Source organism: Thalassophryne amazonica, chromosome 1 (genome assembly GCF_902500255.1).
Source record: "Thalassophryne amazonica chromosome 1, fThaAma1.1, whole genome shotgun sequence".
Lineage (NCBI taxonomy): Eukaryota > Metazoa > Chordata > Actinopteri > Batrachoidiformes > Batrachoididae > Thalassophryne > Thalassophryne amazonica.
In genome coordinates, this window is record NC_047103.1 from 23,380,294 (window position 1) to 23,401,895 (window position 21,602).

General features: G+C 41.7%; 1 protein-coding gene across 1 annotated transcript in view; it reads left to right on the forward strand.

The window, feature by feature from the left end:
- asap1b (ArfGAP with SH3 domain, ankyrin repeat and PH domain 1b) overlaps nucleotides 1-21,602 on the forward strand; it is a 152,526-nt gene that overhangs the window by 57,283 nt on the left and 73,641 nt on the right. The window contains 5 exon segments of the mRNA XM_034167262.1: nucleotides 4,275-4,352; nucleotides 4,355-4,419; nucleotides 14,398-14,472; nucleotides 14,872-14,921; nucleotides 15,278-15,407. Coding sequence (XP_034023153.1) covers nucleotides 4,275-4,352; nucleotides 4,355-4,419; nucleotides 14,398-14,472; nucleotides 14,872-14,921; nucleotides 15,278-15,407 — 398 coding nt within the window.

A 21,602-nucleotide genomic window follows, 5' to 3' on the forward strand; every position in this document is an offset into this window, starting at 1 on the left:
TTTCACACCGGTGTTGCGTAGAATTGCATAATGTGGCGTACCGAATACGCAGGGCTGAGTTCATGCAGCCCTACGTAGCAATACGCTGTGGGACGCAAAGGGGTCCGCGAAATGGACACTAAAAATTTAACATGTTTAATTTTTTTCACCAACATTTCACGTAGAGCAGTGGACGCAGTGCTCTACAATTCAGTTTCAATTTATTTCATTTACATAGCGCCAAATCACAACAAAGGTGCCTCAAGGCGCTTCACACAAGTAAGGTCAAAGCTTACTAACCCCTAGAGCAAGCACACAGGTGACAGTGGTAAGGAAAAACTCCCTCTGATGATTTGAGGAAGAAACCTCAAGCAGACCAGACTCAAAGGGGTGACCCTCTGCTTGGGCCATGCTACCGACACACTTGACAATACAAATATACAGGAAATTTTGGGAGTCCATGCTGGTGTACAGGACAGGAGGCTTGCAGAAGACGACGCTCACGCCCACTTCTGGCTGGAGCTGCACCTCAGAGAGGGAAAAACTGAATCAGGCATCAGAAATACAATAAGTACAGTATCATTTGCCAGCATTAAGCAACAAGAAAAACAGAAGAAATACTAAGGTGATCACCGGCCACTAGCCCTAAGCTTCACTAAAAGACTCAGAATTTAGATAAAGCTTAAGCTGCGGCCCGTTCCATTTACTAATAAAATGAATTTAAAAGGGTAATAAGCACAGTAACATACTATGCCAGTATGCTAGTCATACAAAAGGGAAAATAAGTGCGTCTTAAATCTGGACTTGAAAGTCTCTACAGAATCTGACTGTTTTATTGATGCAGGGAGATCATTCCACAGAACAGGAGCATGATAACAGAAAGCTCTGTGACCCGCAGACTTTTTATTCACCCTCGGGATACAAAGTAGTTCTGCACCCTGAGAACACAGAGCCCAGGCCAGTACGTAGGGTTTAATTAGGTCAGCGAAGTAGGGAGGCGCCAGTCTGTGAACAATAGGTTATAGGTTAGTAGCAGAACCTTAAAATCTGATCTCACAGGGACAGAAAGCCAGTGAAGAGATGCCAAAATGGGTGTAATGTGGTCAAACTTTCTGCTTCCTGTCAAAAGTCTGGCAACAGCATTTTAAACCATTTGGAGACCCCTAATGCTGGACTGCAGTAAACCAGAAAATAGAACATTGCAGTAGTCCAATCTAGAAGAAACAATGCATGAATCAGGTTCTCAGCATCAGCCATAGATGGGACACAAGTCTACGCAACAGTCCGCTACTGTACACCATGCCTGCGTATTTGTACGCTAATCTACACCAGTCCGGCAAAAAAATCCTTTTAGGTTTTTTAGCAGTACATAGCTGCATTGCTAGATTTTATTCATCCAGCTGAAGTTTGCTGGCAGTGAAGCTTCAAAATCACGGAAGAAGAGGCGGGCCAAGCTTCCCCCTGGGCACAACATTTTTTTCATGATACAGCAATTCCAGCATACTCTATATGCAGCACAGTGCAACTCTACACAGGCCCGGTGTGAAACAGGGTATACTAATAATAATAATCAAATTATTATCGTCATCATAAATAAATGATTTTTTTTTTAAAGATTGGGATGTCAAAGATATGTATTCCACCCCGGTCAGCATATGTTCAGCTGTAGAATAACATCTATATAAATAAATCTGTCACATATATATTTACTCAGTATCTATACACTCTAGACACTCAAAAACTTGCATAGTAATGTCAATACCAGTAGATGGGGTTTGAGAACCGGTTCCAAATTACTCGGTCTATCAGGATTTTACAGCTCAGACCTTCTCATTTCCTCTCATCGATGGCAGCATGTTTTGTGACAGTTCTACGTCACACAGACTGGCACGTTGTGATGTCAAACTCTTTGTCCATATGGAAATTGGCCATGAATTAGAAAAGAACGATAAATAGAATTGATAATGGCATTGATATTGATAAGCCTATCAATTCCCAATCCAATAATGCCTCAGTTCCTCAAATTAAACCTGCTTTCATCGCGCTGAGTGAGATTTGGGCCAAAAAAAAAGTAAAACATAAAGAATAGCACCTACTTTACAATCCTCCTGATTTTTGTTGCTGAATTCTCAGATATTTTCTGATGGGCTTGAATACAAATTGTGGAGGCATGACATCGCCACTTTGGGACACAGCCCATTGACGTCAAAATGAGGCCTTGTGCTTGGACTTTCCTATTGTCACACAGCTGCAAACAAACCCAGGTGGTGGAGGATATCGCATCTCATTGCAGTGGTTTCACCAAGATTAAGTTGTGAAAGGATTTTGGCTGGGAGTTGGGGGGCAACTACATGTATTATTGCAAGGTTTTCACTGAATGTCATCAAAGCCGAGGTTGCTGTTGGAAGATAAAGGCAACCATGGTATTCATTTTGTTTATTTGACAGGGACAATGCAATCATACATAGAGTAAGAAGTGTTTGCAACTGATGTGATGCACAAAGAGTTTATAGCTACAGCTAAAGCTGGCTTACACTGTGCCAGTTTTGGCCTTTTTTTTCAGCCGATTTTTCACTCGTGCAGGAATTTTTTGGATCGCGCCGAGTTTCAGCTTAATTGTGCGTCCTGCATCATCTAGTATACCATCCCTGGTTCTCAAGACCAGGTACCTAAGTGGCTCTACTCTACTCTTGTTTATTCTCCTATTTTACTCTTCCTTTTTAGATATTTAGATATACCTTTGTATACTGGCATAGTTCCACCTTAGAATTGGAATATAATATATAAGATATACCTTACTGAATTTTCATGGAGTAACGAGCTGCATTTAACCTCTCACGACCACCTCCTGATCGGCAATTGTATGGTCGGATGAAAGTCAAACCTGTTTGATATTCTGGTTGGCCCTCGCTACAAGCGTCTACGCGCTGATTTACCCCAACCTCTCACGCTGTGCATGTGCTAACACCGGAGAGAGCGTAAACAGTGATCATCTCTTTGGGAGAGCAGCTTCTGTTTCTTTTTTCCCCCTTATTCTTCAACTCATTTAAACTCTTATATTGTGGGTTTTTTTTTTTTTTTTTACTTTGATGTCTCCCATTGGTTAGGAAAAAAAAAAAAACACTTTTGTTACATTTTGCTTCCGGAGAACACGAGTCCGACGTGTGGTTTTTGGAATGTACAATATGAGTAGTACAGATCGCATCAGAGCATCCAGGCCCGGAGAGTGTGAGAACATAAGTCGTGCGCTCTGACTTTTACACCCTGCAGTTTTGTCGCACAGTTTGAGCTGGAGCCAAGTACAACATTGAAATATCATACAGTGTCTGCCCCAGCTAATTCACAACTCTTGTCCCTGGGTTGGGCCTTTCTACAATTAACATAATTAATAATTCTGCAAATTACATAATTACAGCCTCATTCACTATTTCATTCAATCATTGGTCCACCCTTCTCCATCTAAAACTTTCTTGCACTTCCACACTTACCAACCAACTATCTTATAATAACAAAATCTAAAACTGAATTTCTGTGTTAACACACTCACTCCTCCTTTCAGTCCAAGAATACCTTTGGGCCCAATGGATACAAAGTGTCCCTTTCATCTATAGAGTGCCATTTCCTGTTGCTGTCTGTTTTGCATTGACAATAACAATAACAAAATCACAAAGGCAAACTATAAAAATAATTGGGTTGCACACCGATTGCTCTAGAACATGTTCACCATGTAACCTGTTCATATTAGTGGTGGGAAAAAAAGTGGAACAAAAAATATTGTGTATAAAGATACTTTGATATAATGTAGTAGTTTTGTTTTTTATTTTAAATATCTGTTATGATTAAAAGTATGATATAGTGAAGTGATCAGTAGTCAGCACGCTTGTGTAGTAAATAGTCGTGAGACTTTGTTTCACTACTTCTGGTTACATTTTAAAAACAAGCATAAATATTTTTTGAGTAATTTTAGATTTTATTCCGTCATTGAAAATTTGAGATGTTTTATTTATTCTTAATGAGCTGCAATACTAATCACTAGCTCATTCAGTTATGCTAGCATTAACTATGGCTAGTTTGAGCGTATATGCTAACATGTGACTGCATGTGCTAATGCTAAGTGGTTGTCAGTAATCAAACATCAGAAAGTGTTTACTACTAAGTCACAGAAAGCTTTTATTACTGAAACTGCACCTGCTATAAATCCTGAGAAGTCTTGAAGTCCAAATGGTTCATGCTAATCAACCATGAGGCTGGTAATATACAAGCTTATGTTTCTTTCTGCTCTCTTTTCCAAACAGACCACGTTCAGAATGAGGAGAACTACGCCCAGGCATTGGACAAATTTGGGAGCAACTTTATTAGCCGGGACAATCCTGATCTGGAACAGCCTTTGTCAAGTTCTCCTCCCTCACTAAGGAGCTGTCTACTCTCCTGAAGAACTTGGTGAGTCCAACATGCCAGCAGACTAAACATGCCATGCGGGGGCACCATGACGTGTTTTTGTGTATTCTCTTGATTGTATCATTTTAAGGGATTTTGGGTTTAAGGCTAAGATTCGTATTATATTTACATTAGTTCAAGGGGTTAGGAAATGAAGTACATAGTCACTGAAAATCCTAAATGAATAATAGGAGGCGTCTCTGCTGAAGCAATCAATGAATCATCATGCGTCTCTGAGCTTGTGTATGAAAATGATCAACACTCTCAGCGCTGTTGTTACCGTCAGATCTTGTGAATGTATCTACCTCAGTGTGTCAGATTTTTTTTTTTTTTTTTTTTTTTCCCAGATGAAGCTGTGGATTCCCCTCAACATTCTGCTGAATAGTTGTATTAGCGATTGTTGTTTGAAGAATAGGCAGCACCCTCGCTCTATCTCTGTCTTCCTGTGCAGTTGACGGCGAGATTAAACTCTGTAAATATACTCTGCGGTGGCAGAAGCAACTGCTTGCGTGTCTTTGTCCATTCTGAAAGCCTTTTTTAAAATACCTGCTAGTCAGCACAACCTGTGGTCTCTGGAAATGAAATTATCTAAGTACTTTTGTTTGTGCACCTTTGATTCTGTGTGTTCTATTCTGTTTGATTTAGTGAAGGTTTCAGTAACAATGCCCCTAAAGCCTGCTGGTGTTTGTGTGCACTACAAATCAGTATTAATGACCTGTGCTTGTCCTCGATGTTCTGTGTGTATAACTGGATTAAATGTGGAGACTTTATCTGCAGATTGTAGCAGTTTGTTGTTTTGTGAGGCTCATTGTGGTTTGATGCTGAGAAGGAGCGCCACAAATATGATTGCTTTGACAGTGTAGATGGCAAAAGCTAGAAGGAGTTGCATTCCACGTCTGAAGTGCCTAGAGAAGAAGTTGTGGTATTGTATGAGGAAGGTGGGAGTGTCAGACAAGTATGTGAAGGTGGTGCAGGATATGCTTGAGGATGGTGTGATAGCTGTGAGGTTTGTCCAGTGTCAAAGTGGCAGATTGATAATCAGGCTTGAATCCTGAAGTTTGTAAATGACATTGTGTTCTGTTGTGGGAGTATGAAGAAGATTGAACTAGGGGTTAGTGGTACAACTATGTAATAGTCATCATTGCTGTGCACCACGATATGGATTGCGCTAAACCATCAAGGCCATGATAAATCAGGTTTTTTCCTCTATAATAGTACAGAACCCTCACCAGAACATTTTTAATGATGTCAATGAAAAATAATGCTGATTTAATAATGAAAAATAATATCAAACATCCATTAATTTGGAGATCAATACTGATTTCGGCACAGCTTAGATCAGTGCTGCAGCGGTGATGAGAACCAGAGTCTGGTGAATCAGAACACCTGTTAAACACTTTTATTATAATTTGCTATAAAGTCATTTTAACACGAAGACATACCAGTCATGAAAATGGTTAAACTGTTTGTTTTATGTGCGCTACCAACTCGTTTAAGCCTTAACGATAATTAATTAAACAGACCTTTTAAACATACAAAACTATAAAAATCATTGAATCATGAGGTTTTTCATCAAGGTTTTAACTTTGAAGGAGCAGACTTGAAACCGAACTTGGTTCAGATGAAACTCTTGCTTAAATAAGATACTTATTAATTAAAGAGGTCATACAGTGCAAAACCAGTACTGCTGTGATATAGTACCGTCACCATTATTATGCCACAATAATAATTTTAGCTCATATCGCCCAACCCTAGGTTGAAGTAAACCTGGAGAGGTGTGGGTGAGCACTGAAGAGAAGAGGAATAGAAATTGCAGGAAAACAGTGTACATGTGCGCGTATGAGAAGGAGGGTGGCAGAATGGTGCCATTGCAAGGAGTAGAGATGGTAAAGGTGAGGTTGGCTGAAGTAATGGACAGTGTGGTTAAAAAAGCGAAGAAGAGAATGCAGTCAGGGTGGAATGGGTAAAGAAAAATAAGAGTGAAAGCAAACAGTAGTGAAATGAGGTTTTTTGTATGGTGGCACTGACAAAAAAAGAGAGGAGGCAAACCTGGAGATGTCAAAGGTAAAGAAGCTGCAAATTTTCCCTGGGAGCTAGTATTATGGACACAATTAGAAATGAGTGCATCAGAGGGACAGTGATGGTTGAATGGTGTGGAATCGACATGAGAGATGCAAGATCGAGTTGGTTTGAACATGTGCATTGGAGGGATGTGGGGTATAAGGATGCTGATGATTGAGCTGCCTGGCAGGAGGAGAAGTGGTTTATGGACATGATAGAGGAGGACATGCAGGTGGTTGGCATGACAGAAGATGGCAGAGGACAGGGTAAGATGGAGGCAGATGATCTCCCACAACACCACCTAATGGAAGCAGCCTAAAGCTGTTGTTTTTCTGTAATTACAGGACTGCATCTTTTCCGCCTCATTCTCCGCTTATAGTTGGCGAAAGAAAAGTTGACATTTTCCAGGATGGGATGTTAGAGCACACCGGCAACTGGCCAGTGGAAGATTGATTCTGACATTGACCATATGCAAGACGGCACTTAAGAAGCACATTAACGGCCATTAAGCGTTGTTTACTTCCGCGACTGCTGCTGTGTGCTTGTGTGGAGTTGGCTTACGGCAAGAGGGACTTAATGCTTAGCTCTTTTGTAAATTACCTTGCTGATCCTAACGGTTAGAGCCGCTCAGCATAGCCAAGGCAACCTGGACAGTTGGAAGCATTAAGCTTTTGCCAAGTCCACAACTGACCAACTTGAATGTTTGTTATTTTTGGCAGCCATGCAGTGACTGTTTGCTGATTTCTTCAGTCCGTTACAGCATAAATGGATTTGCAATAATTGGTAAAAAATTCCCCCTTCATTATTGTGGTATTTTAAAATATACTGAGCAAAACGTCTAATTAGGAGTGTGATTTGCTCCCTTATAAAATGATACAATACAGTTCAAAGATAGTACTTTTTCGTGTGGAGCGATTCTATAACAATAAACCAAAAGTAACTTTGCTTACCTTCTAATATATATTTCATGAAAAACTAGGGATCTTCAAGTTTTTTTCAGCATATTGGCACTGCCTCTGTTCACCTTATATTGACCACTAGGGGGCAGCACTATATATAGTAGCGCACAGCACAGAAGAAGCCTAGAAGAAGAACGCAAATGTTTTTAGCCTGTCTGCATAGTATAACTTTCCATTTCTGAACCTGTATGACACAGTTAACAAATGGCGACCCAAGTGTAAAGTCTAGATGGGTACATTTAGCCGTTATAGCGCCTAACACTATCAGGCATGTAGATCTTTGTTTTCACTTTACAGGCAAAGCTAACATTTCTGTAACTCGTTCTGCAAGAGCCTTGCACTGACCTTTGAACTCTTAGAAGAGTTTGAAGACATGGAAGTAGCAATGTAATAGCTTAACTAATTCACAGAGGTAGGACAAAGTCATTCTCAAGTCACCAATCGTCAAGTCTAAAGTCAGTGACTTAAGACTTGACTTGGGACTTGCTGATTGATGACTTGAGAGTGACTTGATGGTGACTTCGTCCCACCTCTGCTAATTCATAACATTAAACTTTAGCCATCGACCGGTTTACAGCACATTTAGATCACTTCATGGGTCCATGTATTAATGTAGTCGCATCTGTTACTTTAAAATCAATTTGTGATTAGTAACTGTGAATTTTAGACATGTACAGTGCAACTCTCTCTCACCTTTTATATACATATATGGTATATCTTTATATAGTTCATTGCAAGCCCAAATTTTCTGAAATGAAATTTTATTCTTGGACAGTCACTTGTCATATTTGCAACTTAAAGTGTCCTTCTGGATCAGTAACTGATTAAAACAGCTTCCTCCCAGATGGAATTGTTCGAAATCAATCATGTGTCCCAGTCTTTCCCCTAGGTTGATCGCTTTTGAGGTGGCGGGAGGGGGGTGGTCTTAGGTACAGATATGGATGTAAGGATCCCCTCAACTCACAATTCATCACAGAGTCCACAATACAATTTTGTAATTTTTTTAACAGAATGAGCTGCAGACAAACTATAACTGAAGAATTTTTCTTTATTTCTATAAACTGCAAAATGACAAATGTGCTGCCATACCACCGCCTTAAGAAATAAAACAAATATGTCCATCACAATTACTTTATTTTTAAATTTCTGATGTTCAGACTGTATTACTTTTACGTAGTAAGTCAAAAACCCACAGTGTCCACTATGAGCAGCATTCTATTGCTTTGAAAAATAATATTCATATCCTTCAAATATTTTTAACACAGGGAATTATTTTTTTAAAATATTGTGAAGTAGAAATACTATTTTTATTTTTTTCTCTTCGCCTACTGGTTCAGAAGTGTTGCGTGATTAACAAGGTAAATCAAATCAAATCAATTTTATTTATATAGCGCCAAATCACAACAAACAGTTGCCCCAAGGCGCTTTATATTGTAAGGCAAGGCCATATAATAATTACGTAAAAACCCCAACGGTCAAAACGACCCCCTGTGAGCAATCACTTGGCGACAGTGGGAAGGAAAAACTCCCTTTTAACAGGAAGAAACCTCCAGCAGAACCAGGCTCAGGGAGGGGCAGTTTTCTGCTGGGACTGGTTGGGGCTGAGGGAGAGAACCAGGAAAAAGACATGCTGTGGAGGGGAGCAGAGATCAATCACTAATGATTAAATGCAGAGTGGTGCATACAGAGCAAAAAGAGAAAGAAACACTCAGTGCATCATGGGAACCCCCCAGCAGTCTAAGTCTATAGCAGCATAACTAAGGGATGGTTCAGGGTCACCTGATCCAGCCCTAACTATAAGCTTTAGCAAAAAGGAAAGTTTTAAGCCTAATCTTAAAAGTAGAGAGGGTGTCTGTCTCCCTGATCTGAATTGGGAGCTGGTTCCACAGGAGAGGAGCCTGAAAGCTGAAGGCTCTGCCTCCCATTCTACTCTTACAAACCCTACGAACTACAAGTAAGCCTGCAGTCTGAGAGCGAAGCGCTCTATTGGGGTGATATGGTACTATGAGGTCCCTAAGATAAGATGGGACCTGATTATTCAAAACCTTATAAGTAAGAAGAAGAATTTTAAATTCTATTCTAGAATTAACAGGAAGCCAATGAAGAGAGGCCAATATGGGTGAGATATGCTCTCTCCTTCTAGTCCCCGTCAGTACTCCAGCTGCAGCATTTTGAATTAACTGAAGGCTTTTCAGGGAACTTTTAGGACAACCTGATAATAATGAATTACAATAGTCCAGCCTAGAGGAAATAAATGCATGAATTAGTTTTTCAGCATCACTCTGAGACAAGACCTTTCTAATTTTAGAGATATTGCGCAAATGCAAAAAAGCAGTCCTACATATTTGTTTAATATGCGCATTGAATGACATATCCTGATCAAAAATGACTCCCAAGATTTCTCACAGTATTACTAGAGGTCAGGGTAATGCCATCCAGAGTAAGGATCTGGTTAGACACCATGTGACTCTGAACCATCCCTTAGTTATGCTGCTATAGACTTAGACTGCTGGGGGGTTCCCATGATGCACTGAGTGTTTCTTTCTCTTTTTGCTCTGTATGCACCACTCTGCATTTAATCATTAGTGGTTGATCTCTGCTCCCCTCCACAGCATGTCTTTTTCCTGGTTCTCTCCCTCAGCCCCAACCAGTCCCAGCAGAAGACTGCCCCTCCCTGAGCCTGGTTCTGCTGGAGGTTTCTTCCTGTTAAAAGGGAGTTTTTCCTTCCCACTGTCGCCAAGTGCTTGCTCACAGGGGGTCGTTTTGACCGTTGGGGTTTTTACGTAATTATTGTATGGCCTTGCCTTACAATATAAAGCGCCTTGGGGCAACTGTTTGTTGTGATTTGGTGCTATATAAATAAAATTGATTGATTGATTGATTGATTAACTTCATGCTGTGGCTGATCAGCTTTATGCCTCTGTAGTTACTGCAGCTCTGCACATCACCCTTGTTCTTGAAAATAGGAACCAGCACACTTCGTCTCCACTCCTCAGGCATCCTCTCACTTTCCAAGATTTTATTAAACAATCTGGTTAGAAACTCTACTGCCATCTCTGCTAGACATTTCCATGCCTCCATTGGAATGTCATCTGGACCAACTGCCTTTCCACTCTTCATCCTCTTCATAGCAGCCCTCACTTCTTCCTTGCTAATCTCTTGTACTTCCTGATTTACTCTCACCACATCATCCAGCCTTTTCTCTCGCTCATTTTCTTTATTCATCAACTCTTCAAAATATTCCCTCCACCTTCTCAGCACACACTCCTCACTTGTCAGCACATTACCATGTGCATCTTTTACCACCCTAACCTGCTGCACATCCTTTCCAGCTCTGTCCCTTTGTCTGGCCAATTGGTACAAGTCCTTTTCTCCTTCCTTACTATTCAACTTCTTGTACAGCTTGCATTATGCCTTTTCCTTTGCTTTTGCCACTTCTCTTCTCGCCTTTCGCCGCATCTCCTTGTACTCCTGTCTACTTTCTTCATCTCTCCGACTATCCCAAAGCTTTTTCGCCAACCTCTTTCTCCTTATGCTTTCCTGGACCTCTTCATTCCACCACCAAGTCTCCTTGTCTTCCTTCCACTGTCCAGATGTCATACCCAGTACTGCCCTAGCTGTCTCCCTCACCACATCTGCAGTACTCTTCCAGATGTCCAAAATTGCTTCCCCTCCAACTAGTGCTTCTCTCACCTGCTCGCTAAATTTCACACAACAGTCTTCCTCCTTCAGCTTCCACCATCTGATCCTTTGTTGAGCTCTCGCTCTCTTCTTCTTCTTTACCTCTAAAGTCATCCTACAAACAACCATCCTATGCTGTCTAGTGACACTCTCTCCTGCTACCACCTTACAGTCTGTGATTTCTTTTAGCTTGCATCTCCTATAAAGAATGTAGTCCACCTGTGTGCACCTTCCTCCACTCTTATATGTTACCCTGTGCTCCTCCCTTTTCTTATAGTAGGTATTCACCCCAGCCATTTCCATCCTTTTTGCAAAATCAACTACTATCTGTCCTTCCCCATTCCTATCCTTGATACCATATCTACCCATTACTTCCTCATCACCTCTGTTCCCTTCACCAACATGCCCATTGAAGTCTGCTCCTATCACCACTCTTTCATGCTTGGGCACACTCTCCACCACCTCATCTAACACACTCCAGAAATCTTCTTTCTCCTTCATCTCACAACCTACCTGTGGGGCATATGCACTGATGATATTCATCATCACCCCTTCAATTTCCAACTTCACACTCATCACCCTGTCAGACACTCGCTTAACCTCCAACACACTTTTAACATACTCTTCCTTTAAAATGACCCCAACACCATTTCTCTTCCTGTCCTCACCATGGTACAACAACTTGTACCCACCGCCGATGCTCCTGCTCTTACTTCCCTTCTACTTGGTCTCTTGCACACACAATATGTCTACCTTTCTCCTCTCCATCATATCAGCCAGCTCTCTCCCTTTACTAGTCATACTACCAACATTCAAAGTCTCCACTCTCATTTCCACCCTTCTAGTTTTCTTCTTCTCCCGCTGTTCGTGGCAACGTTTTCCTCCTCTTCTTCGTCATCTTCGCCCAGCAGTAGCCCGATTTCCACCGGCACCCTGTTGGGCAATAGCACCAGTGGCGGACGTTGTTAATCCGGGCTGCGACCGATCCGGTATGAGAATTCGATTCTGAGTCTGCATAGTTGGGTTGGCTTGTTTTATGCCGGATGCCCTTCCTGACGCAACCCTCCTCATTTATCCGGGCTTGGGACCAGCACTCAGAATGTATTGGCTGCACACCCCATGTGGCTGAGTTGAATGACTTCTAGTGTAATGAAACTTATTCCCCACTGCTGGGTAGTCCATCAGAGTAAATGTAAATGTTATTAAGAAATGATCAGACAGAAGGGAGTTTTCAGGGAATACTGTTAAGTCTTCAATTTCCATACCATAAGTCAGAACAAGATCTAAGAGATTAAAGTGGTGGGTGGACTCATTTACATTTTGAGCAAAGCCAGTTGAGTCTAATAATAGATTAAATGCAGTGTTGAGGCTGTCATTCTCAGCATCTGTGTGGATGTTAAAATCGCCCACTATAATTATCTTATCTGACCAAGCACTAAGTCAGACAAAAGGTCTGAAAATTCACAGAGAAACTCACAGTAACGACCAGGTGGACGATAGATAATAACAAATAAAACTGGTTTTTGGGACTTCCAATTTGGGTGGACAAGACTAAGAGTCAAGCTTTCAAATGAAAGCTCTGTCTGGGTTTTTGATTAATTAATAAGATGGAATGGAAGATTGCTGCTAATCTTCTGCCTCGGCCCGTGCTACGAGCGTTCTGGCAGTTAGTGTGGGGTAATGAGGGGATGGCAGGGGGAGAGAAGCTGCAGAGAGGTGTGTAAGACTACAACTCTGCTTCCTGGTCCCAACCCTGGATAGTCACGGTTTGGAGGATTTAAGAAAATTGGCCAGATTTCTAGAAATGAGAGCTGCTCCATCCAAAGTGGGATGGATGCCATCTCTCCTAACAAGACCAGGTTTTCCCCAGAAGCTTTGCCAATTATCTATGAAGCCCACCTAATTTTTTGGACACCACTCAGACAGCCAGCAATTCAAAGAGAACATGCGGCTAAACATGTCACTCCCGGTCCGATTGGGGAGGGGCCCAGAGAAAACTACAGAGTCCGACATTGTTTTGCAAAGTTACACACCGATTCAATGTTAATTTTAGTGACCTCCGATTGGCGTAACCGGGTGTCATTACTGCCGACGTGAATTACAATCTTAACAAATTTATGCTTAGCCTTAGCCAGCTAACTTCACATTTCTCAAAACAGAGTCGCCAATAACCAGAGTTTGATCCTCGGTGGGTGTGTCGCCGAGTGGGGAAAAACGGTTAGAAATGTGAACGGTTTGGCGGTGTACACGGGGCTTCTGTTTAGGGCTACGCTTCCTTCTCACAGTCACCCAGTCGGCCTGCTTTCCCGGCTGCTCGGGATCTGCTGGAAGGGAACTAACGGCGGCTAAGCTACCTTGGTCCGCACCGACTACAGGGGCCTGGCTAGCTGTAGGATTTTCCAAGGTGCGGAGCCGAGTCTCCAATTCGCCCAGCCTGGCCTCCAAAGCTACGAATAAGCTACACTTATTACAAGTACCATTACTGCTAAAGGAGGCCGAGGAATAACTAAACATTTCACACCCAGAGCAGAAAAGTGCGGGAGAGACAGGAGAAGCCACCATGCTAAACCGGCTAAGAGCTAGTAGCTGCACTAAGCTAGCGGGATTCCTAAAAACACACGAAGTGAATAATGTGTAAATAATTTAGAGGTGATTCAGCAGAGGGAGTGCTTTAGTTAAGGCACGTGAAGATTACACTGTGAAACAAATCGTTATCTAGTTAACTAGATCAATCTAACTGCGCAGATTAAACAGCTAACAGATACAGCAAAACACCACTGTGCTCCGGAACATGAAGTGATACAATACCGCAGTGAGAGCCAACCACCAGTAGAGGCAAGCAAGAGCAGTCAACACACTGCAAGCCCTGTGTGGTACCCTGTAACTGACTGTGTGCTTGGTCCAGCTCCATTCAGGAGAAAATGCAGCGTATTATTACATCTTGGAATTTGACCCGACAGCACAGCGTTTGAATTCAGTGCATCTTTTCATGAAAGCAATGTGTTAAAGATGCATTCTGCACGCTTGGTGTGCCGCGGTGAACTTAGTTGCAAACTTCACAGCGGCACACCAATCACGTATGTGGGTGAGTCGAATTTTTTTTTTTTAATTGGGGGGGGGGGGCGCTCCCCCAATACATTAGGGGAGCACACTGCAGCCTTATCCAATATATTGTTCTTGTTTTCACTGTGGCACTGCAGGTTTTGCTTAGTTGATGTTGTTTAATGACGTCAGGCAAATTAAACTCCCAGTGTTGCTTCTCTCTTTTGCCCCCTTTTAGCTCCAGAGCCTCAGCCACAATGTGATCTTCACCTTGGACTCGCTCCTGAAGGGCGATTTAAAAGGCGTGAAAGGGGTAAGGTTTTCTGTAGAACTCTTTCTCTACCTTTTGCTTTGTTTTCCTGGCCCCTCCTGGCTCAGCAGTGGGTTATGGCACAGAAATGCCTCGATCGTCACCATAATTGGCCATTCACCTCCCACGGTCACTGCATGTGTGAATGACAGAGCTGCTAGAGACGTGGGGGAGATGAACACCATTGAAACAATCACACTGTAAAACTCGCAGGAGTAAACAGCGCCCGTGCTTGACGCAACTGTCATGAAACTGGGTCATGAACCCAGGGCATAAGTAAGGGTGTGGTCAGTTGTTTGGCACTCGCCAGACCTTTGGTAGTGATCCAACTCTATGAATAACTTTGTCCCCATGGCGACCCTTTTGTAGCTTGCTGCTGATGGTCCTTCTGTGTTTTTGCAGGACATAAAGAAGCCCTTTGACAAAGCCTGGAAAGACTATGAAGCCAAGTTGTGAGTAGATAATTTACGGTTGGGGCGTGGGGGCGGGGCGGAGCAGAATCTTTGCATGGGGGTGTACACCTCTGGGAGGGTTCTACCGCTTGAGAAAAGACATGCCGTACAAAATGTACAGATTATTGTTGGGAAGGAAATCCAAATAGGAAAATGTCAGCCAAAACTGAAATTGGGTGAAACCATTCCAATACTCTTTACAATGTGCTGAATATTGGAACAATCATTGGTGATGAAGTGCAAACCTCCAAGAGTTTCGTAAAAGTTGTTGTGCAGTGCACTTTGTCTAACACAAACTGAGCCAGTCCTGGACAAGGTCAAAGACAGAACTGACTTTTTCCTCCCTGCTGTGTCAGTACAAAGATAGAGAAGGAGAAGCGGGAGCACGCCAAGCAGCACGGGATGATTCGCACTGAGATCACCGGGGCTGAGATCGCTGAGGAGATGGAGAAGGAACGCCGCCTCTTCCAGCTCCAGATGTGTGAGGTAGTTAAACAAAACAAAACAAAAAAATCCTCATTCGTAGATCATTTTAAGGTGGACACCTGAAGTTAGACACCAGAGTTCCTCCTTCAGTTCCTCTCCATGATGTGACACACAGTATGCATCACAAGTGTCATTGTTCACACAACTGTCCATGTGCTTTGTATGAAGCTGGATGATTATGAAGTTGAGCCTCCAGGGGGCAGCTTTGTGATCAATCGTCTCTTGTTGACAGTTGAATGTTATCTGTCTTGATAGCAATCTCAATTCAGGCCCTGCTCAAGCTTTTTGTGGCTTGGCAACATAATTGCATACAAGATTGTCTAATTTCTTGCCAAAACTTTCTGGCATTTTCATTTTTGTTTTTATCCCCCCCATTGTATAGGATTTCCTTCTACAAAATTAGGCCTAATTTTTTACTACTGAGCTGCTGCATATTGATAACGTGTATGCCAACGCACACAGCCGCTGTCTGCTTACCTTTACAGATCACCACTGGGGGCAACGCTGCACACAGTACCAGAAATTGCAGTGTACGAGGTATCTTATCAAACTAACCGGCAGTTTTATAAAAAAAACAAACTATATGGATTTGATTGACATGCGATTACACCAATCATGCTTGAACCCTCGTGCGCATGCGTGAGTTTTTTCACGCATCGGTGACGTCATTTCCCTGTGGGTAGGCCTTGAGTGAGATGTGGTCCCGCCCTCTCGGCTGAATTCCTTTGTTTCACACGCTGCTCGAGATGGCGCGCATTGCTTTATCAGACTTTTTTCTGGACCTGTGAGGAATATCCGAGTGGACACCATTCGAGAAATTAAGCTGGTTTTCAGTGAAAAGTTTAACGGCTGATGAGAGATTATGGGGTGTTTCTGTCGGTGTAAGGGTGTAAGTTTTCAACTTGAAATGGCGAGACGCTGCCGCCTTGAAGCGCAGATCGCTGTCAGGCGCCGTGGGCCGTCCTTACGGCGACACTACCAGACCAAAATCTCTCATCAGCCATTAAAATTTTTACCGAAAAGCAGCTGAATTCATCGAATGGTGTCCACTCAGTTGTGCCTTACAGTTTTGAAAAAATTTTGATCAAACAAAGCAGCAGTCTCTGAGCCATTCCTAAACAATGAAAAATCGACGAGAGGGTGGGCGACTCCTCACTCAAAGACTGCCCACAGGCGAATGACGTAACCGCAGGCATGAAAAAAACCTCTCGCATGCCCACGAGGGTTCAAGCATGTCTGATGTATCACACGTGATTCAAATCCATATGGTTTTTGAAAAAAAATAATAAGTCGGATACTTTTCTAATAGACCTCGTAGAAGAAGTAGGAGTTTTCAGCCTGTTGGTGTAGCATCTGAAATTGTCTGTTTTTGAATGTTTCATATTGTTGCAGTTCAAACTCTTTGTGCACCAGAGAAATGTGCCATTACCCGTTGGAAGGACGCCTTATTTTTTATTTTATTTATTATTTTTTTGCATTGACCAGAAGCACCGTACTTACAGCAACGTGAGAGTAAAAACGGTGTGTTACACTGTCTATGTAGATATACCGCCCCCTAGTTCCAATTCATCAGCACTTTGCCTTCATTTTGGCAGACGTGCACAAATAGTGCTGGAAAGGAATGCAGGATAGATGTTGCCCTTAAGGTTTCTGTCAGTTTCCTCATTCCTGGGTGAGACGGTTTAAAAGAGGCGGTGGTCCTGATTTTGACCACCTTAAAGGATAAAGAACGTTTGACGTTTCGGCAGCCACACTCATTGTGTGTACTTGCTGACTTGGTTGTAGTGATGAATGTTATTGGTGCAAATGTTTTCCTCCCAGATGCATGTTGATGAAGTATGCAGGGCTTTTTGTTTGTCTGTTTTAACCCAGATTTAAAAAGTCACTGGCTTGATCCAAAAACAAAGTCAAATGTTTTCCTTGTCTGATGTTGTATGAATAATTGTGACAGTAGTTTAATTCTAAATCATTCTGTATTATTTTTGGAAACAACCCTTTGATGCGCAATTGCAAACTAAATTTCAAGCTAGAATTTTATTTTATTTTTTTTCCCCTGTCTGGGGTCTTCAATTAATTTATCGTATTTATGCGACTCTTCTGTAGGATTACTCCAACTCAGAATAAATTACTGTACCTGATTTTCTGAATCATTAAGGTGCTGTTGGTGTTTGCAGTGGCAGAGCATCTCCTTATTGTCAGGCTGTCACAGAGAATCTTTCACTAGATAATTAATAATGAAAACAGAACAGGAAAGCGTTGCTTGACACGTTCTTAGTGATGGTATTTGCAGTAAAATTAAGTGTTTTTCAGATGTTTCCGTGGTTGTGGAACCTTGTGCACGGTTTTGACAGAGTTTCATCATCATCAGTGTTGGTGCTCACAGCCTGTACTTAAAGAAAATGACAGTCAGGATTAAGTGTAAAACAAACGCGAGGTCTGTCCATGCCAGAGAGGATCGGAACAAACTGTTAGAACTCACTCTGCTTTGCCAAAAGCCTCTGGTGGTGGGTGGTGACACCTACGCCTCGTTCACTGTTTTATTCTGTTCGGATTTTATACTCAAATTACATAATGGACTAACAGTTGTTGCAGTGCTGTTGGTTGTCTGAGTTATTCTGTGCAAACCTCTCTGCAGTCCCTTTGTTTCTTGTCCTGCTGATCTGAATTCGGCTCTGAAGGACTTCTTTACCAACGTTATACCTCCTCTTAGCTACTGCCCAAGAATGGAATAATCAAGTCGGTTCACTGTACAAAAAAGTGGTACTTGGCGCAAAGGGTACAAAAATAAATTGAAATGGAGGTTATTTTAGGTATGAGTTTAATTAATTAATTAATTATGTTCAGCGTCTTGCTAACTTCCATATTGCAGGCAGGGTTACATGACCTGTCTAACAACCAGCCGCTAGGGCATGCTAGAGACATTTTGGACCTGCTGAACCAATGCTTATGTCTGTTACTTTTTAAATAATGGATGAAGACCTCTGTGGTTGGACCATCTTACCCTAAACACATTAAATGTGCTTCATTATGAGGTTTGTATGTATGTTATATAAATAGGTTGCAGGACAGTTCCTGCGACTTGCATGTAAAAAAATTGTGGTGTAACAGTATCTAAAAATCACTGGTATTTTTTCTCAGTAAAGTAGAAACAAGAAACACATTAGGATATTTAGCCTACGTTTTTTCAGACTAGTATATGATTGAATAGTCTTTCAAGATTGTTACAAAATGTTTTTTCTTGAATTCTTGTGAAATACGAGGTCTATTAGAAAAGTATCCGACCTTATTTTTTTTAAAAAACCATATGGATTTGAATCATGTGATTGCGTCAGACAACCTTGAACCCTCGTGCGCATGCGTGAGTTTTTTCATGCCTGTCGGTTGCGTCATTCGCCTGTGAGCAGGCTTTGAGTGAGGTGTGGTCCACCCTCTCGGCGGATTTTTATTGCGAATAAATGTCTGAACGATTTGGAGCTTTGCTGCATCATTTTTTTTCCAGAAACTGTGACGCGCGGAACTCCTCCGCACGTCTGTGTAAATGTGCCGAAAAAGTGCTGATGTCCACATCTTTTCACAATTCCTGTCCTAGTCAGATGACATACCGGATCAAGACGGCGTCCAATTTAAAAATGAACGGCACATTTCACTGTTACAGGAGTTTTTGTCATGGAAAGAGAAGCGGCTCCACCGCGCGTCGCGGTGCAGCCGCTCGGCGCAAAGCAACGCCGTGATGAAGCCTCACGGGACATGTTCTGGCATGTCCAGCTCATGCACAATCACAATCGGATATTCACACGACTGGAAAGCAACCGGAATCCGTCTGAAATCCACCTGAAAGCCGTCCTGTGAGATCAACACCGAGGTGGTTTTGTCCCGCGTAATGAACGACTCCGTGGCGCGTCCCTCCGCTTTTCTTTCCATGAAAAAAACTCCTGTAACAGTGGAATGTACTGAAAAAGTGCTGATGTCCACATCTTCTGCCTTTTTGTGAAAGTCAGACGAGGTCCCGGATCAACAAAGCCTTCACGTTGGAAATGATCTGGTTGTTTCAGCGGGGTGTGAGCCTGTCGATGGGGGCTGGGAGCGCGCCGCGCTGTCAGCAGTTGTGGGCCGTCCTTAAAGCAGCAGTAACACTCCTTAATCTGTTTAATCCCATAACATCGTCCCTGAAAGCCATATTAATTTTTCGAACGGTGTCACCTGGAGGTCTCTCACAGTTTCTGGAAAAAAATTGATGCAGCAAAGCTCCAAATCGTTCAGACATTTATTCGCAATAAAATCCGTAGACAGGGTGGACCACACCTCACTCAAAGCTGCTCACAGGCGAATGACGCAAACCGACAGGCATGAAAAAACTCACGCATGCGCGCGAGGGTTCAAGCTTGTCTGACGCAATCACACGTGATTCAAATCCATATGGTTTTTTTTTTAAAATAATAAGGTCGGATACTTTCTAATAGACCTCGTATGTATAGAAAATAAGTGCATTTTATACTCCGGTGTGGACTTGCACATGTAACCCCCCCACTGTTCATGATGTATTTGTTTTGAAAGATGGGATTCATGCTGCAGTGAAACTTTCACTTCTGAAAAAAAATGTCATTAGACACGTGACCCTAAGAATTTTTTTCACTCTTGTCACATTTATATTCGCTTTGTATTGAGTTTCCATTGCACCTGCAATGAAAAGAGCACACAATTTTCACTCGACGTACACAGTACTCAAAAATGTCTTTTGTGCAGTATGACACAATGTAAAAAAAATGCTCAGTTAAAATGCTGTGATTTTTTTTTATTTTTTTTTATTTTTTTTTTTCCCCCCCCCCACAGAAGTTGAAATCTACTATCTCTTTGTCACATGACTCTTGGTCTCCACCAAGTCATTCAAGACTTCACATTTGCAGTGAGGAACAGAGAAATGTAGTTTTAACAGAATCTGGGCAGAGCAGATGGTTTATTTTTGGTAAGATTTGAAATGAAACTTGTATAATAATATGACTTTGAGACCTCACTATTTTGCAGGGCTAGTTAATTTTTTTTTTTTTTACTTTTTTTGTAAAAAGTCATGAATTTTATTTGTTTAAAAATTGAAATCGAGTTTTATTCATCTAAGTCGAAAAAATTAACAATCATGACCTTTTAGAAAAAAGCCATGATTTTTATTTTTCCAATTTAAATCAACTTTTATTGATTTAAATAGACTTTTTTAATTTTTATTTATTTCACTCTTCTAAATGAGACTGCAAATAATATCAGTATTTATCATCTTTATTGACATGTTAAAACATAAAGGTGCACATACAACGTGTACAAGTGTCAATAATTAATGGTATTGATTTCATATTTCAGTAATGTTTTAAGTACTGATTTCTAAAAAAAAAAATCAATGATTTTTTTTTTGATTTATTTATTTTTTTACAGCGATTTAAATCATGATTTTAATCAGCTTATTGAAATCATACCAGCCCTGCTCTTCTGATATTTTTGTTATTTGTTGCCATGGAAGCATTTCGGTGCACGTGATTAGTTCAAAGACTCTTTGAAATTTGAAAATCTCATATCTGTTAAAGAAGTGAAGACCTGAAGGGAAACGAAATGGTGACCTGGAATGGCAGGTTGCAACCTCACCACGAGGGACTGTAGCTTTCAAACCTGTTGGCGGGGTTTGTTGTGTTTAGGGTTAAATCCTCATTGAGAACAGTATTCAAACCTATCTATATTGTAACTTTAATGCCTCCTGTATATCAGAAATATTTGGCTCAATTTCACTCACTGTATGTAATGTCATACTTGTGTTGCACTTATCCTTTTGTTGGGGTGCCAGTTTTAAAAATATGAGCTCTTGAAGGCTGTCTAACTATTAAAAAGACCAGACAGAATAATTACAATCTCCGGAGGTTTTTTAAATCGTGGCTTGAAATAGCCACATGCCATTGGTGTGTGCCGGATGCTGCCGCAGTCAGTTGTCCACTCTATTCATCCCATCTTTACCTCCCTGTGTGCTGCTCTCTCTCTCTCCCCCCCTTTGTCTCTTTCTCCCGCCCTCTCCTCCGTGTTACTCAATCACCAGATTACAGGATGCTCACACTCCCTCACGCTTTTGTCCTACGCCGTAAAGATGTGTGGAAAGGCAGGGCTCAGTGAACTGCATTGTTGTGTCCAGACACAGCAATCACCAGCTGATTCACACAAGAG